The following is an 18,888-nucleotide window of genomic DNA, read 5'->3' on the forward strand; positions in this document are numbered from 1 at the left end:
TGTTGTGTTTTCCTTCCAAACAACTCAACTGTAGTTTCATCTGTCCACAGAATATTTCGCCAGCAGCGCTGTGGAACTTCCAGGTGCTCTTTTGCGAACTTCAGACATGCAGCGATGTTTTTTTTGGACAGCAGTGGCTTCTTCCGTGGTGTCCTCCCATGAACACCATTCTTGTTTGGTATTTTACGAGACAATTTGTCTTACCGTGAACGGATGAACATCAAGGCTTTTAGAGATACTTTTGTAACCCTTTCCAGCTTTATGCAAGTCAACAATTTTTAATCTTAGGTCTTCTGAGATCTCTTTTGTTCGAGGCATGGTTCACATCAGGCAATGTTTCTTTTGAATAGAAACTCAAATTTTGTGAGTGTTTTTTTTTTATAGAGCAGGGCAACTTTATAGAGCAGGGCAACTCTAATCAATATCTCCAATCTCGTCTCATTGATTGGACTCCAGGTTAGCTGATTCCTGACTCCAATTAGCTTTTGGACAAGTCATTAGCCTAGGGGGTTCACATACTTTTTCCAACCTACACTGTGAATATTTAAATGATGTATTCAATATAGACAAGAAAAATATAATATTAGTTATTCGTTTAAGCTGTTTCACTGTGTTTGTTGTGACTTAGATGAAGATCAGATACAATTTGATGACCAACTTATGCAGGTAAAGGGTTCACATACTGTTTCTTCCACTGTAGGTTATTATACGCTAGTAGTGGACAGTAATATTTGACTTGTGTGTGTGTGTGTGTATACACTTTATATGATATTATAAATACCTCACATGTGACTCATAATGAGACTAAGCAATTTGCCTATTAACATATTAATCAGACTCCATAAAGTTATTTAAAATATACAAGCAAAACATTAGGAAAAGAGTTGACGTTGGCTAGCATTAGAATTAGTCTGAGATCTAGTTTAGTTTATCTAGATTAGTCTGTCTATATCAAAGGCAGATATTTAATGAACTTTTGTACAACGAATGGATTCACATACATGGCATAAAGCTTAAGTTACAAAGCATTAACAGGCATTACTAAGGCGTTATTCCGAGCATATAGATCCCAAGGTAAACATACAGACTAGAAGTCTAGGAAATGAGAATTGATCATACAACTTTACTCCGAGGATAACAGAGAGAGATGCTTACTACAGGATAACAAAGAGATGCTTACTACACCTAGAAGTCTAGGAAATGAGAATTGATCATACAACTTTACTCAGTGTAACAACAGAGAGAGAACAAAGGCATTCAATTCCATTTGTAACATCTAAAAGGTGTAACCTTTGAACCCAAAACCAACCGCCCAATTAAACGATACGAAGTATACAGTAACATAAACACTCCAAGGCCCAATGTCCACAGGGTGTCACAGCATTTACAGGCTTGTGTATGGGACGAGACCAATGTAAATAAGACAGAATTCCTAAGAGGACCATAAATCCTTTTTTGCATATAGTAATTCAGAGTTCACCCTATACAGATACAAGTAACCACAGAGATCACACAATCACATACAGTTGAAGTCGGAAGTTTACATACACTTAGGTTGGAGTCATTAAAACTCGTTTTTCAACCACTCCACAAATTTCTTGTTAACAAACTATAGTTTTGGCAAGTCGGTTAGGACATCTACTTTGTGCATGACACAAGTCATTTTTCCAACAATTGTTTACAGAGAGATTATTTCACTTATAATTCACTGTATCACAATTCCAGTGGGTCAGAAGTTTACATACACTAAGTTGACTGTGCCTTTAAACAGCTTGGAAAATTCCAGAAAATGGTGTCATGGCTTTAGAAGCTTCTGATAGGCTAATTGACATCATTTGAGTCAATTGGAGGTGTACCTGAGGATGTGTTTCAAGGCCTACCTTCAAACTCAGTGCCTCTTTGCTTGACATCATGGGTAAATCAAAAGAAATCAGCCAAGACCTCAGAAAAACAATTGTAGACCTCCACAAGTCTGGTTAATCCTTGGGAGCAATTTCCAAACACCTGAAGGTACCACGTTCATCTGTACAAACAATAGTACGCAAGTATAAACACCATGGGACCACGCAGCCATCATACCGCTCAGGAAGGAGACGCGTTCTGTCTCCTAGAGATGAACGTACTTTGGTGTGAAAAGTGAAAATCAATCCCAGAACAACAGCAAGGGACCTTGTGAAGATGCTGGAGGAAACAGGTACAAAAGTATCTATATCCACAGTAAAACGAGTCCTATATCGACATAACCTGAAAGGCCGCTCAGCAAGGAAGAAGCCACTGCTCCAAAACTGCCATAACCAAGCCAGACTACGGTTTGCAACTGCACATGGGGACAAAGATCATACTTTTTGGAGAAATGTCCTCTTGTCTGATGAAACAAAAATAGGACTGTTTGGCCATAATGACCATCGTTATGTTTGGAGGAAAAAGGGTGAGGCTTCCAAGCCGAAGAACACCATCCCAACCGTGAAGCACGGGGGTGGCAGCATCATGTTGTGGGGGTGCTTTGCTACAGGAGGGACTGGTGCACTTCACAAAATAGATGGCGTCATGAGGAGGAAAATTATGTGGATATATTGAAGCAACATCTCAAGACATCAGTCAGGATGGTATCATTGGGAAGCTAGCCTCCCACCTCGACAACAGGCAGTGAAATTGCAGGGCGCCAAATTCAAACAACAGAAATCCCATAATTAAAATTCCTCAAACATACTATTACGTATTATACACCATTTTAAAGATAAACATCTTGTTAATCCAGCGGCTGTGTCAGATTTCAAAAAGGCTTTACGGCGAAAGCACACCATGCGATTATGTTAGGACAGCGCCTAGCCACAAAACACCATACAGACATTTTCCAGTCAAGGAGAGGACTCACAAAAGTCAGAAATAGCGATTAAATTAATCTCTTACCTTTGATCTTCATCTGGTGGCACTCCCAGGACTCCATGTTACACAATAAATGTTAGTTTTGTTCGATAATGTCCCTCTTCATGTCCAAAAACCTCAGTTTTGTTGATGTGTTTAGTTCAGTAATCCAAAGGCACAAAGCGCGCTCTCAACATCCAGACGAAAAGTCAAAAAAGTACAATAACAGTTCGTAGAAACATGTCAAACGATGTTTGAAATCAAACCTCAGGTTGTTTTTGTCATAATTAATCAATAATATTTCAACCGGACAAAAGCTTCGTCAATAGAAAAGGAGGAACAAGAATGTCGCGCTCCCGATCGCGCGCTGGACTCATGTCTGGAAATGTCCACTGTCCACCACTCATTGAAAGTGCTGTATCTCCCTCATTTTTCAGAGTAAAAGCCTGAAACAATGCCTAAAGACTGGCCACATGTAGAAGAAGCCATAGAGATCGTGAACTGGGTCCTAAGTCTTTGTATGGTGGATAGGCTTTCAATGGAAAAACAGCCTTTCAAAATAATAGTACTTCCTGGATGGATTTTCCTCAGGTTTTTGCCTGCCATATCAGTTCTGTTATACTCACAGACATTATTTTAACAGTTTTGGAAACGTTAGGATGTTTTCTATCCAAATCTATCAAGTATATGCATATCCTAGCTTCTGGGCCTGAGTAGTAGGCAGTTTAATTTGGGCATGCTTTTCATCCAAAATTCCAAATGCTGCCCCCTACCCTAGTGAAGTTAAAGCTTGGTCACAAATCAAATCAAATCAATCAAATTTATTTTTATATAGCCCTTCGTACATCAGCTGATATTCTCAAAGTGCTGTACAGAAACCCAGCCTAAAACCCCAAACAGCAAGCAAAGCATGTGAAAGAAGCACGGTGGCTAGGAAAAACTCCCTAGGAAAAACTCCCTAGAAAGGCCAAAAACCTAGGAAGAAACCTAGAGAGGAACCAGGCTATGAGGGGTGGCCAGTCCTCTTCTGGCTGTGCAGGGTGGATATTAAAAGAGAACATGGTCAAAATGTTAAAATGTTAAAATGTTCATAAATGACCAGCATGGTCAAATAATAATAATCATAGTAGTTGTCGAGGGTGCAACAAGCACGTCCGGTGAACAGGTCAGGGTTCCATAGCCGCAGGCAGAACAGTTGAAACTGGAGCAGCAGCACGGCCAGGTGGACTGGGGACAGCAAGGAGTCATCATACCAGGTAGTCCTGAGGCATGGTCCTAGGGCTCAGGTCCTCCGAGAGAAAGACAGAAAGAGAGAATTAGAGAGAGCATATTTAAATACACACAGGACACCGGATAAGACAAGAGAAATACTCCAGATGTAACAGACTGACCCTAGCCCCCCGACACATAAACTACTGCAGCATAAATACTGGAGGCTGAGACAGGAGGGATCAGAAGACACAAATGGGTCTTCCAAATGGACAACGACCCCAAGCATACTTCCAAAGTTGTGGCAAAATGGCTTAAGGACAACAAAGTCAAGGTATTGCAGTGGCCATCACAAAGCCCTGACCTCAAATCCTGTAGAAAATGTGTGGGCAGAACTGAAAAAGTGTGTGTGAGCAAGGAGGCCTACAAACCTGACTCAGTTACACCAGCTCTGTCAGGAGGAATGGGCCAAAATTCACCCAACTTATTGTGGGAAGCTTGTGGAAGGTTACCCAAAAAGTTTGACCGAAGTTAAACAATTTAAAGGCAATGCTACTATAATACTAATTGAGTGTATGTAAACTTCTGACCCACTGAGAATGTGATGAAAGAAATAAAAGCTGAAATAAATCATTCTCTCTACTATTATTCTGACATTTCACATTCTTAAAATAAAGTGGGGATCCTAACTGACCTAAGACAGGGAATTTTTACTAGGATTAAATGTCAGGAATTGTAAAAAACTGAGTTTAAATGTATTTGACTAAGGTGTGCGTAAACGTCCGACTTCAACTGTATATGTTAATGATGTGATGGTCCGACCACATTCAGACTGACTGAGTCACTTCTTGTTTTCATAAGAAACATTAATGGTGTTGAAAAATCCCAAATTGTTTTCATAGTCAACTTACACAGAGCACTGACACACACACTTACCCCACCAGACATGCCACCAGGGGTCTTTTCACAGTCCCCAAATCCAGAACAAATTCAAGAAAGCGTACAGGATTATATAGAGCCCTTATTGCATGGAACTTCCTTCCATCTCATTTGCTCAAATAAACCACAAACCTGGTTTCATAAAACAGATAAAGCAACACCTCACAGCACAACGCCTCTCCCTTATTTGACCTGGATAGTTTGTGTGTATGCATTGATATGTAGGCTACGTGTGCCTTTAATTATTTTTTTTATATAGTTCTGTCCTTGAGCTGTTCTTGTCTATTAATGTTCTGTATTATGTCATGCTTCATGTTTTGTGTGGAACCCCAGGAAGTGTAGCAGCTGCTTTTGCAACAGCTAATGGGGATCCTAATAAAATACCAAAATACTCCTTTATATCGCATAAAATCAGATATCAGGAAATATACTTATTTTATCGCATAAAATCAGATATCAGGAAATATACTTATTATATCGCATAAAATCAGATATCAGGAAATATACTTATTTTATCGCATAAAATCAGATATCAGGAAATATACTTATTTTATCGCATAAAATCAGATATCAGGAAATATATAGATAAATCAGCCAGGTCACCTGTGATACAAGTCAGTATTCGATGTCCGTCCACGCCTGAGGATGTCAGGAGATGAAGTGGAAACCGACCACTAGGGGCAGCAGTGAGCGCTGTTACCTTCAAGTAGGATTTGCTAGGGCGTTGTGGGCTTAAGCATCTGCCTCTGGTTGCAAGTTCGAATCCAGACAAAGAAAGGTGTTCGTGATATTTTTTGTTTTAAGCCAAACCTTAACCCTTACCTTAACCACTCTGAGTTAATGTTTAACCTTAACCCTTACCTTAACCACTCTGAGTTAATGTTTAACCTTAACCCTTACCTTAACCACTCTGAGTTAATGTTTAATCTTGAGATTTCTGAGTTAATGTCTAAACTTAGCCTTAAACACTTTGTTTGGTCTGCATGTCTATTTGTCTGTCTGTCTCTGTGTTTGTCTCTGTCTGTCTGTCTGTCTGTCTGTCTGTCTGTCTGTCTGTCTGTCTGTCTGTCTGTCTGTCTGTCTGTCTGTCTGTCTGTCTGTCTGTCTGTCTGTCTGTCTGTCTGTCTGTCTGTCTGTCTGTCTGTCTGTCTGTCTGTAAATTAAATATTACTACTTATGTATCTGCCTCTCTCTACCCCCCCCCCCCCCCCTCTCTATCCACCAGGTACTTTGACCCTCTGAGGAACGAGTATTTCTTTGACAGGAACCGGCCCAGTTTCGACGCCATCCTCTACTACTACCAGTCGGGCGGGCGTATCAGAAGACCCGTCAACGTGCCCATAGACATCTTCTCTGAGGAGATCCGTTTCTACGAGCTGGGAGAGGAGGCCATGGAGAAGTTCAGAGAAGATGAGGGTTTTATTAAGGAAGAGGAGAGACCACTACCTGACAATGAGCTGCAGAGGCAGGTATGGTTGTACATGACAAAAAGCCTATGCCGAAAAACACGTCAGAGTTTAGAAATGTTTGTTCCATTGAACATGCTGTAATAATAATAACAGCATCCTTTTTTAATTATCAATTTACCCCTTTACCAAAGAGAACATTCTAGCGCTTCCCTTTCTTCTTCTGGTTATCCTGAGTGTTTCGGTTGGTAGAGCAAGGCTCGTGGGTTGGATTCCAATGGGCGACCAGTCCGGGAAAATGTAGGCAGTTGCTCTGGATAAGTGCGTCTGATAAATGACGTAAATGTAAAATGTTGATGTTCCCTTGAGCAAGGAATTTAAAATACAGATGAAAACAGAATAATGTCCATCATGGGTGATCTAATACAGTATATCTCATCTTAAAGGTGTGGTTAATACAGTATATCTCATCTTAAAGGTGTGGTTAATACAGTATATCTCATCTTAAAGGTGTGATCTAATACAGTATATCTCATCTTAAAGGTGTGATCTAATACAGTATATCTCATCTTAAAGGTGATCTAATACAGTATATCTGTTCTCTTAAAGGTGTGGTTAATACAGTATATCTGTTCTCTTAAAGGTGTGGTTAATACAGTATATCTCATCTTAAAGGTGTGATTAATACAGTATATCTCATCTTAAAGGTGTGATTAATACAGTATATCTCATCTTAAAGGTGTGGTGAATACAGTATATCTCCTCTCCTCTTAAAGGTGTGGTTAATACAGTATATCTCATCTTAAAGGTGTGGTTAATACAGTATATCTCATCTCCTCTTAAAGGTGTGGTTAATACAGTATATCTCATCTTAAAGGTGTGGTTAATACAGTATATCTCCTCTCCTCTTAAAGGTGTGGTTAATACAGTATATCTCATCTTAAAGGTGTGATTAATACAGTATATCTCATCTTAAAGGTGTGATTAATACAGTATATCTCATCTTAAAGGTGTGATCTAATACAGTATATCTCATCTTAAAGGTGTGATCTAATACAGTATATCTCATCTTAAAGGTGTGATTAATACAGTATATCTCATCTTAAAGGTGTGGTGAATACAGTATATCTCCTCTCCTCTTAAAGGTGTGGTTAATACAGTATATCTCATCTTAAAGGTGTGGTTAATACAGTATATCTCATCTCCTCTTAAAGGTGTGGTTAATACAGTATATCTCATCTTAAAGGTGTGGTTAATACAGTATATCTCATCTCTTCTTAAAGGTGTGGTTAATACAGTATATCTCATCTTAAAGGTGTGGTTAATACAGTATATCTCATCTTAAAGGTGTGGTTAATACAGTATATCTCATCTTAAAGGTGTGGTTAATACAGTATATCTGTTCTCCTCTTAAAGGTGTGGTTAATACAGTATATCTCCTCTCATCTTAAAGGTGTGGTGAATACAGTATATCTCCTCTCCTCTTAAAGGTGTGGTTAATACACTATATCTCATCTTAAAGGTGTGGTTAATACAGTATATCTCATCTCCTCTTAAAGGTGTGGTTAATACAGTATATCTCATCTTAAAGGTGTGGTTAATACAGTATATCTCATCTCTTCTTAAAGGTGTGGTTAATACAGTATATCTCATCTTAAAGGTGTGGTTAATACAGTATATCTCATCTTAAAGGTGTGGTTAATACAGTATATCTCATCTTAAAGGTGTGGTTAATACAGTATATCTGTTCTCCTCTTAAAGGTGTGGTTAATACAGTATATCTCCTCTCATCTTAAAGGTGTGGTTAATACAGTATATCTCATCTTAAAGGTGTGGTTAATACAGTATATCTCATCTCATCTTATTGGTGTGGTTAATACAGTATATCTCCTCTCATCTTAAAGGTGTGGTTAATACAGTATATCTCATCTCAAAGGTGTGGTTAATACAGTATATCTCATCTCAAAGGTGTGGTTAATACAGTATATCTCATCTTAAAGGTGTGGTTAATACAGTATATCTCCTCTCATCTTAAAGGTGTGGTTAATACAGTATATCTCATCTCAAAGGTGTGGTTAATACAGTATATCTCCTCTCATCTTATTGGTGTGGTTAATACAGTATATCTCATCTTATTGGTGTGGTTAATACAGCATATCTCATCTCAAAGGTGTGGTTAATACAGTATATCTCATCTCAAAGGTGTGGTTAATACAGTATATCTAATCTCAAAGGTGTGGTTAATACAGTATATCTCATCTTAAAGGTGTGGTTAATACAGTATATCTCATCTTAAAGGTGTGGTTAATACAGTATATCTCATCTTAAAGGTGTGGTTAATACAGTATATCTCCTCTTAAAGGTGTGGTTAATACAGTATATCTCATCTCAAAGGTGTGGTTAATACAGTATATCTCATCTCAAAGGTGTGGTTAATACAGTATATCTCATCTTAAAGGTGTGGTTAATACAGTATATCTCCTCTCATCTTAAAGGTGTGGTTAATACAGTATATCTCATCTCAAAGGTGTGGTTAATACAGTATATCTCCTCTCATCTTATTGGTGTGGTTAATACAGTATATCTCATCTTAAAGGTGTGGTTAATACAGTATATCTCATCTCATCTTATTGGTGTGGTTAATACAGTATATCTCCTCTCATCTTAAAGGTGTGGTTAATACAGTATATCTCATCTCAAAGGTGTGGTTAATACAGTATATCTCATCTCAAAGGTGTGGTTAATACAGTATATCTCATCTTAAAGGTGTGGTTAATACAGTATATCTCCTCTCATCTTAAAGGTGTGGTTAATACAGTATATCTCATCTCAAAGGTGTGGTTAATACAGTATATCTCCTCTCATCTTATTGGTGTGGTTAATACAGTATATCTCATCTTATTGGTGTGGTTAATACAGCATATCTCATCTCAAAGGTGTGGTTAATACAGTATATCTCATCTCAAAGGTGTGGTTAATACAGTATATCTAATCTCAAAGGTGTGGTTAATACAGTATATCTCATCTTAAAGGTGTGGTTAATACAGTATATCTCATCTTAAAGGTGTGGTTAATACAGTATATCTCATCTTAAAGGTGTGGTTAATACAGTATATCTCCTCTTAAAGGTGTGGTTAATACAGTATATCTCATCTCAAAGGTGTGGTTAATACAGTATATCTCATCTCAAAGGTGTGGTTAATACAGTATATCTCATCTTAAAGGTGTGGTTAATACAGTATATCTCCTCTCATCTTAAAGGTGTGGTTAATACAGTATATCTCATCTCAAAGGTGTGGTTAATACAGTATATCTCCTCTCATCTTATTGGTGTGGTTAATACAGTATATCTCATCTTATTGGTGTGGTTAATACAGTATATCTCATCTTAAACGTGTGGTTAATACAGTATATCTCATCTTAAAGGTGTGGTTAATACAGTATATCTCCTCTTAAAGGTGTGGTTAATACAGTATATCTCCTCTCATCTTAAAGGTGTGGTTAATACAGTATATCTCATCTTAAAGGTGTGGTTAATACAGTATATCTCATCTTAAAGGTGTGGTTAATACAGTATATCTCCTCTTAAAGGTGTGGTTAATACAGTATATCTCCTCTCATCTTAAAGGTGTGGTTAATACAGTATATCTCATCTTAAAGGTGTGGTTAATATAGTATATCTCATCTTAAAGGTGTGGTTAATACAGTATATCTCATCTCAAAGGTGTGGTTAATACAGTATATCTCATCTTAAAGGTGTGGTTAATACAGTATATCTCCTCTCATCTTAAAGGTGTGGTTAATACAGTATATCTCATCTCAAAGGTGTGGTTAATACAGTATATCTCCTCTCATCTTATTGGTGTGGTTAATACAGTATATCTCATCTTAAAGGTGTGGTTAATACAGTATATCTCATCTTTAAGGTGTGGTTAATACAGTATATCTCCTCTTAAAGGTGTGGTTAATACAGTATATCTCCTCTCATCTTAAAGGTGTGGTTAATACAGTATATCTCATCTTAAAGGTGTGGTTAATACAGTATATCTCATCTTAAAGGTGTGGTTAATACAGTATATCTCCTCTTAAAGGTGTGGTTAATACAGTATATCTCATCTCAAAGGTGTGGTTAATACAGTATATCTCATCTTAAAGGTGTGGTTAATACAGTATATCTCATCTCAAAGGTGTGGTTAATACAGTATATCTCATCTCAAAGGTGTGGTTAATACAGTATATCTCATCTTAAAGGTGTGGTTAATACAGTATATCTCCTCTCATCTTAAAGGTGTGGTTAATACAGTATATCTCATCTTAAAGGTGTGATTAATACAGTATATCTCATCTTAAAGGTGTGGTTAATACAGTATATCTCATCTTAAAGGTGTGGTTAATACAGTATATCTCCTCTCATCTTAAAGGTGTGGTTAATACAGTATATCTCAACTCAAAGGTGTGGTTAATACAGTATATCTCATCTTAAAGGTGTGGTTAATACAGTATATCTCATCTCATCTTAAAGGTGTGGTTAATACAGTATATCTCATCTTAAAGGTGTGATTAATACAGTATATCTCATCTTAAAGGTGTGGTTAATACAGTATATCTCATCTTAAATGTGTGGTTAATACAGTATATCTCATCTCATCTTAAAGGTGTGGTTAATACAGTATATCTCCTCTCCTCTTAAAGGTGTGGTTAATACAGTATATCTCATCTTAAAGGTGTGGTTAATACAGTATATCTCATCTCCTCTTAAAGGTGTGGTTAATACAGTATATCTCATCTTAAAGGTGTGGTTAATACAGTATATCTCATCTCTTCTTAAAGGTGTGGTTAATACAGTATATCTCATCTTAAAGGTGTGGTTAATACAGTATATCTCATCTTAAAGGTGTGGTTAATACAGTATATCTCATCTTAAAGGTGTGGTTAATACAGTATATCTGTTCTCCTCTTAAAGGTGTGGTTAATACAGTATATCTCCTCTCATCTTAAAGGTGTGGTTAATACAGTATATCTAATCTTAAAGGTGTGGTTAATACAGTATATCTCATCTCATCTTATTGGTGTGGTTAATACAGTATATCTCCTCTCATCTTAAAGGTGTGGTTAATACAGTATATCTCATCTCAAAGGTGTGGTTAATACAGTATATCTAATCTCAAAGGTGTGGTTAATACAGTATATCTCATCTTAAAGGTGTGGTTAATACAGTATATCTCCTCTCATCTTAAAGGTGTGGTTAATACAGTATATCTCATCTCAAAGGTGTGGTTAATACAGTATATCTCCTCTCATCTTATTGGTGTGGTTAATACAGTATATCTCATCTTATTGGTGTGGTTAATACAGTATATCTCATCTCAAAGGTGTGGTTAATACAGTATATCTCATCTCAAAGGTGTGGTTAATACAGTATATCTCCTCTCATCTTATTGGTGTGGTTAATACAGTATATCTCATCTTATTGGTGTGGTTAATACAGTATATCTCATCTTAAACGTGTGGTTAATACAGTATATCTCATCTTAAAGGTGTGGTTAATACAGTATATCTCCTCTTAAAGGTGTGGTTAATACAGTATATCTCCTCTCATCTTAAAGGTGTGGTTAATACAGTATATCTCATCTTAAAGGTGTGGTTAATACAGTATATCTCATCTTAAAGGTGTGGTTAATACAGTATATCTCCTCTTAAAGGTGTGGTTAATACAGTATATCTCCTCTCATCTTAAAGGTGTGGTTAATACAGTATATCTCATCTTAAAGGTGTGGTTAATATAGTATATCTCATCTTAAAGGTGTGGTTAATACAGTATATCTCATCTCAAAGGTGTGGTTAATACAGTATATCTCATCTTAAAGGTGTGGTTAATACAGTATATCTCCTCTCATCTTAAAGGTGTGGTTAATACAGTATATCTCATCTCAAAGGTGTGGTTAATACAGTATATCTCCTCTCATCTTATTGGTGTGGTTAATACAGTATATCTCATCTTAAAGGTGTGGTTAATACAGTATATCTCATCTTTAAGGTGTGGTTAATACAGTATATCTCCTCTTAAAGGTGTGGTTAATACAGTATATCTCCTCTCATCTTAAAGGTGTGGTTAATACAGTATATCTCATCTTAAAGGTGTGGTTAATACAGTATATCTCATCTTAAAGGTGTGGTTAATACAGTATATCTCCTCTTAAAGGTGTGGTTAATACAGTATATCTCATCTCAAAGGTGTGGTTAATACAGTATATCTCATCTTAAAGGTGTGGTTAATACAGTATATCTCATCTCAAAGGTGTGGTTAATACAGTATATCTCATCTCAAAGGTGTGGTTAATACAGTATATCTCATCTTAAAGGTGTGGTTAATACAGTATATCTCCTCTCATCTTAAAGGTGTGGTTAATACAGTATATCTCATCTTAAAGGTGTGATTAATACAGTATATCTCATCTTAAAGGTGTGGTTAATACAGTATATCTCATCTTAAAGGTGTGGTTAATACAGTATATCTCCTCTCATCTTAAAGGTGTGGTTAATACAGTATATCTCAACTCAAAGGTGTGGTTAATACAGTATATCTCATCTTAAAGGTGTGGTTAATACAGTATATCTCATCTCATCTTAAAGGTGTGGTTAATACAGTATATCTCATCTTAAAGGTGTGATTAATACAGTATATCTCATCTTAAAGGTGTGGTTAATACAGTATATCTCATCTTAAATGTGTGGTTAATACAGTATATCTCATCTCATCTTAAAGGTGTGGTTAATACAGTATATCTCCTCTCCTCTTAAAGGTGTGGTTAATACAGTATATCTCATCTTAAAGGTGTGGTTAATACAGTATATCTCATCTCCTCTTAAAGGTGTGGTTAATACAGTATATCTCATCTTAAAGGTGTGGTTAATACAGTATATCTCATCTCTTCTTAAAGGTGTGGTTAATACAGTATATCTCATCTTAAAGGTGTGGTTAATACAGTATATCTCATCTTAAAGGTGTGGTTAATACAGTATATCTCATCTTAAAGGTGTGGTTAATACAGTATATCTGTTCTCCTCTTAAAGGTGTGGTTAATACAGTATATCTCCTCTCATCTTAAAGGTGTGGTTAATACAGTATATCTAATCTTAAAGGTGTGGTTAATACAGTATATCTCATCTCATCTTATTGGTGTGGTTAATACAGTATATCTCCTCTCATCTTAAAGGTGTGGTTAATACAGTATATCTCATCTCAAAGGTGTGGTTAATACAGTATATCTAATCTCAAAGGTGTGGTTAATACAGTATATCTCATCTTAAAGGTGTGGTTAATACAGTATATCTCCTCTCATCTTAAAGGTGTGGTTAATACAGTATATCTCATCTCAAAGGTGTGGTTAATACAGTATATCTCCTCTCATCTTATTGGTGTGGTTAATACAGTATATCTCATCTTATTGGTGTGGTTAATACAGTATATCTCATCTCAAAGGTGTGGTTAATACAGTATATCTCATCTCAAAGGTGTGGTTAATACAGTATATCTAATCTCAAAGTTGTGGTTAATACAGTATATCTCATCTTAAAGGTGTGGTTAATACAGTATATCTCATCTTAAAGGTGTGGTTAATACAGTATATCTCATCTTAAAGGTGTGGTTAATACAGTATATCTCCTCTTAAAGGTGTGGTTAATACAGTATATCTCATCTCAAAGGTGTGGTTAATACAGTATATCTCATCTTAAAGGTGTGGTTAATACAGTATATCTCCTCTCATCTTAAAGGTGTGGTTAATACAGTATATCTCATCTCAAAGGTGTGGTTAATACAGTATATCTCCTCTCATCTTATTGGTGTGGTTAATACAGTATATCTCATCTTATTGGTGTGGTTAATACAGTATATCTCATCTTAAAGGTGTGGTTAATACAGTATATCTCATCTTAAAGGTGTGGTTAATACAGTATATCTCCTCTTAAAGGTGTGGTTAATACAGTATATCTCCTCTCATCTTAAAGGTGTGGTTAATACAGTATATCTCATCTTAAAGGTGTGGTTAATACAGTATATCTCATCTTAAAGGTGTGGTTAATACAGTATATCTCCTCTTAAAGGTGTGGTTAATACAGTATATCTCCTCTCATCTTAAAGGTGTGGTTAATACAGTATATCTCATCTTAAAGGTGTGGTTAATACAGTATATCTCATCTTAAAGGTGTGGTTAATACAGTATATCTCATCTCAAAGGTGTGGTTAATACAGTATATCTCATCTTAAAGGTGTGGTTAATACAGTATATCTCCTCTCATCTTAAAGGTATGGTTAATACAGTATATCTCATCTCAAAGGTGTGGTTAATACAGTATATCTCCTCTCATCTTATTGGTGTGGTTAATACAGTATATCTCATCTTAAAGGTGTGGTTAATACAGTATATCTCATCTTTAAGGTGTGGTTAATACAGTATATCTCCTCTTAAAGGTGTGGTTAATACAGTATATCTCCTCTCATCTTAAAGGTGTGGTTAATACAGTATATCTCATCTTAAAGGTGTGGTTAATACAGTATATCTCATCTTAAAGGTGTGGTTAATACAGTATATCTCCTCTTAAAGGTGTGGTTAATACAGTATATCTCCTCTTAAAGGTGAGGTTAATACAGTATATCTCATCTCAAAGGTGTGGTTAATACATTATATCTCAACTCAAAGGTGTGGTTAATACAGTATATCTCATCTTAAAGGTGTGGTTAATACAGTATATCTCATCTCATCTTAAAGGTGTGGTTAATACAGTATATCTCATCTTAAAGGTGTGGTTAATACAGTATATCTCATGTTAAAGGTGTGATTAATACAGTATATCTCATCTTAAAGGTGTGGTTAATACAGTATATCTCATCTTAAAGGTGTGGTTAATACAGTATATCTCATCTCATCTTAAAGGTGTGGTTAATACAGTATATCTCCTCTTAAAGGTGAGGTTAATACAGTATATCTCATCTCATCTTAAAGGTGTGGTTAATACAGTATATCTCTTCTTAAAGGTGTGGTTAATACAGTATATCTCTTCTTAAAGGTGAGGTTAATACAGTATATCTCATCTCATCTTAAAGGTGTGGTTAATACAGTATATCTCTTCTTAAAGGTGTGGTTAATACAGTATATCTCATCTTAAAGGTGAGGTTAATACAGTATATCTCCTCTCATCTTAAAGGTGTGGTTAATACAGTATATCTCATCTCATCTTAAAGGTGTGGTTAATACAGTATATCTCTTCTTAAAGGTGAGGTTAATACAGTATATCTCATCTTAAAGGTGAGGTTAATACAGTATATCTCCTCTCATCTTAAAGGTGAGGTTAATACAGTATATCTCATCTCATCTTAAAGGTGTGGTTAATACAGTATATCTCTTCTTAAAGGTGAGGTTAATACAGTATATCTCATCTTAAAGGTGAGGTTAATACAGTATATCTCCTCTCATCTTAAAGGTGTGGTTAATACAGTATATCTCATCTTAAAGGTGAGGTTAATACAGTATATCTCCTCTCATCTTAAAGGTGAGGTTAATACAGTATATCTCATCTCTTCTTAAAGGTGAGGTTAATACAGTATATCTCATCTTAAAGGTGAGGTTAATACAGTATATCTCTTCTTAAAGGTGTGGTTAATACAGTATATCTCATCTTAAAGGTGTGGTTAATACAGTATATCTCATCTTAAAGGTGTGGTTAATACAGTATATCTCATCTTAAAGGTGTGGTTAATACAGTATATCTCATCTTAAAGGTGAGGTTAATACAGTATATCTCATCTTAAAGGTGAGGTTAATACAGTATATCTGTTCTCCTCTTCAAGGTGTGGTTGCTGTTTGAGTACCCTGAGAGCAGTGGTCCTGCGCGGGGGATAGCCATCGTCTCCGTCCTCGTCATCCTCATCTCCATCGTCATCTTCTGCCTGGAGACATTACCGGAGTTCAGGGACGACCACAAGGAGCCAGTCCCGGTGGCTACCGTTAACGGCACCGGGCCGTACTTCTCCTCTCCGTTCTCCGACCCGTTCTTCGTGGTAGAGACGCTGTGCATCATCTGGTTCTCCTTTGAGCTGCTGGTCCGGTTCTTCGCTTGTCCCTCCAAGGCCACCTTCTCTAGGAACATCATGAACATTATAGATATCGTGGCCATAATACCGTATTTTATAACGCTGGGCACGGAGCTGGCGGAGCAGCAGGGGAACGGGCAGCAGGCCATGTCTCTCGCCATCCTCAGGGTCATCAGGCTGGTCAGGGTGTTCAGGATCTTCAAGCTGTCCAGACACTCCAAGGTATCTATTGTAGCACCATCTCTATATAGCACAAACCTCCAAAGATGTGTTCGATGTTCACTGTTGCCATCGCTCTCACTGTCTGTCTGTGTGTGTGTGTGTACTGTCAAGCTGAAGCCGCGTTAAACCAAAACCAATTGCCCTAATACAGTAAACTAGCTAGAGTGAGCTTTCTGTCTGTTTATGGTAGATCTGAACTCTCTCTGTCTGTTTACGGTAGATCTGAACTCTCTCTGTCTGTTTATGGTAGGGGCTCCAGATCCTGGGCCAGACACTGAAGGCCAGCATGCGGGAGCTGGGCCTGCTCATCTTCTTCCTCTTCATCGGAGTCATCCTCTTCTCCAGCGCCGTCTACTTCGCCGAGGCCGACGACCCAGACTCCAGCTTTAGCTCCATCCCTGATGCCTTCTGGTGGGCCGTGGTCACCATGACTACCGTCGGCTACGGCGACATGCACCCGATAACCATCGGCGGGAAAATCGTCGGATCGCTCTGCGCCATCGCCGGCGTGCTGACCATCGCCTTGCCCGTCCCCGTCATCGTGTCCAACTTCAACTACTTCTACCACCGGGAGACGGAAGGCGAGGAGCAAGCGCAGTACCTCCACGTGGGCAGCTGTCAGCCGCTGGCGGCCGAGACGGAGGAGGAGGAGGAGGAGGAGGAGGAGGAGGAGGATGGTGAGATGAGAAAGAGGAGTAGCTCTACATCGCTGAGTAAGAGTGAGTACCTGGTGATCGAGGAAAACAGAGAACTGAACAGCAGCGCCTTCAAACGGCAGCAGAACTTCCCCACGGCAACCACCGCTACCACGACGACGACCGTGACACAAAACAACACGGTGAACAGCGTCAGCATCAACAAGAAGATATTCACTGACGTGTAGTCCCTATGGGTATCATAACGAGACTCGTGGATTAACGGATGGGGTTGAATGAGGACAGAGACTCATCACTACCATGCATATCTAACGGGGATATATACACTACATGACCAAAAGTATGTGGACACCTGCATGTCCAACATCTCATCTCAAAATCATGGGGATTAAATATGGAGTTGGTCCCGTCCCCCCCCCCCCCCCCCCCGTTTTGCTGCTATAACAGCCTCCACTCTTCTGGGAAGGCATTAATATGGAGTTGGTCCCCCCCCTTTGCTGCTATAACAGCCTCCACTCTTCTGGGAAGTCATTAATATGGAGTTGGTCCCCCCCTTTGCTGCTACAACAGCCTCCACTCTTCTGGGAAGGCATTAATATGGAGTTGGTCCCCCCTTTGCTGCTATAACAGCCTCCACTCTTCTGGGAAGGATTTCCGTTAGATGTTGGAACATTGCTGTGGGAATCTTGCTTCCATTCAGCCACAAGAGCATTAGTGAGGTTGGGCACTAATGTTGGGCGATTAAGGCCTGGCTCACAGTCGGCGTTCCAATTCATCCCAAAGGTGTTCTATGGGGTTGAGGTCAGGGCTCTGAGCAGGCCAGTCAAGTTCTTCCACACTGATCAAGACAAACCATTTCCTTATGGACCTTGCTTCGTGCATGTGGCCATTGTCATTCTGAAACAGGAAAGGGCCTTCCCCAAACTGTTGCCACAAATTTAGTAGCACAGAATTGTCTAGAATGTCATTGAATGCTGTAGCGTTAAGATTTCCCTTCACTGGAACTAAGGGGCCCGAACCATGAAAAACAGCCCCAGACCATTATTCCTCCTCCACCAAACTTTACAGTTGGCACTATTCATTGGGGCAGGTAGTGTTCTCCTGGCATCCGCCAAACCCAGATTCGTCCGTCGGACTGCCAGATGGTGAAGCGTGATTCATCACTCCAGAGAACTTGTTTCCACTGCTCCAGAGTCCAATGGCGGCGAGCTTTACACCACTCCAGCGAACGCTTGGCATTGCGCATGGTGATCTTAGGCTTGTGTGCGGCTGCTCAGCCACGGAAACCCATTTCATGAACCTCCCGACGAACAGTTGATGTTGCTTCCAGAGGCAGTTTGAAACTCGGTAGTGAGCGATGCAACTGAGGATGCGCTTCAGCACTCGGCGGTCCCGTTCTGTGAGCTTGTGTGGCCTACCACTTCGCGCCTGAGCCGTTGTTGCTCCTAGACTTTTTCACTTCACAATAACAGCATTTACAGTTGACCAGGAAGCTCTA

The 18,888-nt window shown here is 38.3% G+C and overlaps 1 protein-coding gene across 1 annotated transcript in view; it reads left to right on the forward strand.

The window, feature by feature from the left end:
- The window catches only part of LOC106572999 (potassium voltage-gated channel subfamily A member 1), a 19,145-nt gene extending 1,336 nt beyond the window's left edge, over positions 1–17,809 (forward strand). The window contains exons 2-4 of the mRNA XM_082962299.1: positions 6,239–6,482; positions 16,270–16,734; positions 16,985–17,809. Of these exons, the coding sequence (XP_082818425.1) occupies positions 6,239–6,482; positions 16,270–16,734; positions 16,985–17,617 (1,342 nt within the window). The 3' untranslated portion in view covers positions 17,618–17,809. The remainder of the gene's footprint in view (positions 1–6,238; positions 6,483–16,269; positions 16,735–16,984) is intronic.
- The last annotated feature ends 1,079 nt before the right edge of the window (positions 17,810–18,888 follow it).

The sequence above is a fragment of the Salmo salar genome, chromosome 15, assembly GCF_965601325.2.
Source record: "Salmo salar chromosome 15, fSalSal1, whole genome shotgun sequence".
NCBI classification, from domain to species: Eukaryota; Metazoa; Chordata; class Actinopteri; order Salmoniformes; family Salmonidae; genus Salmo; species Salmo salar.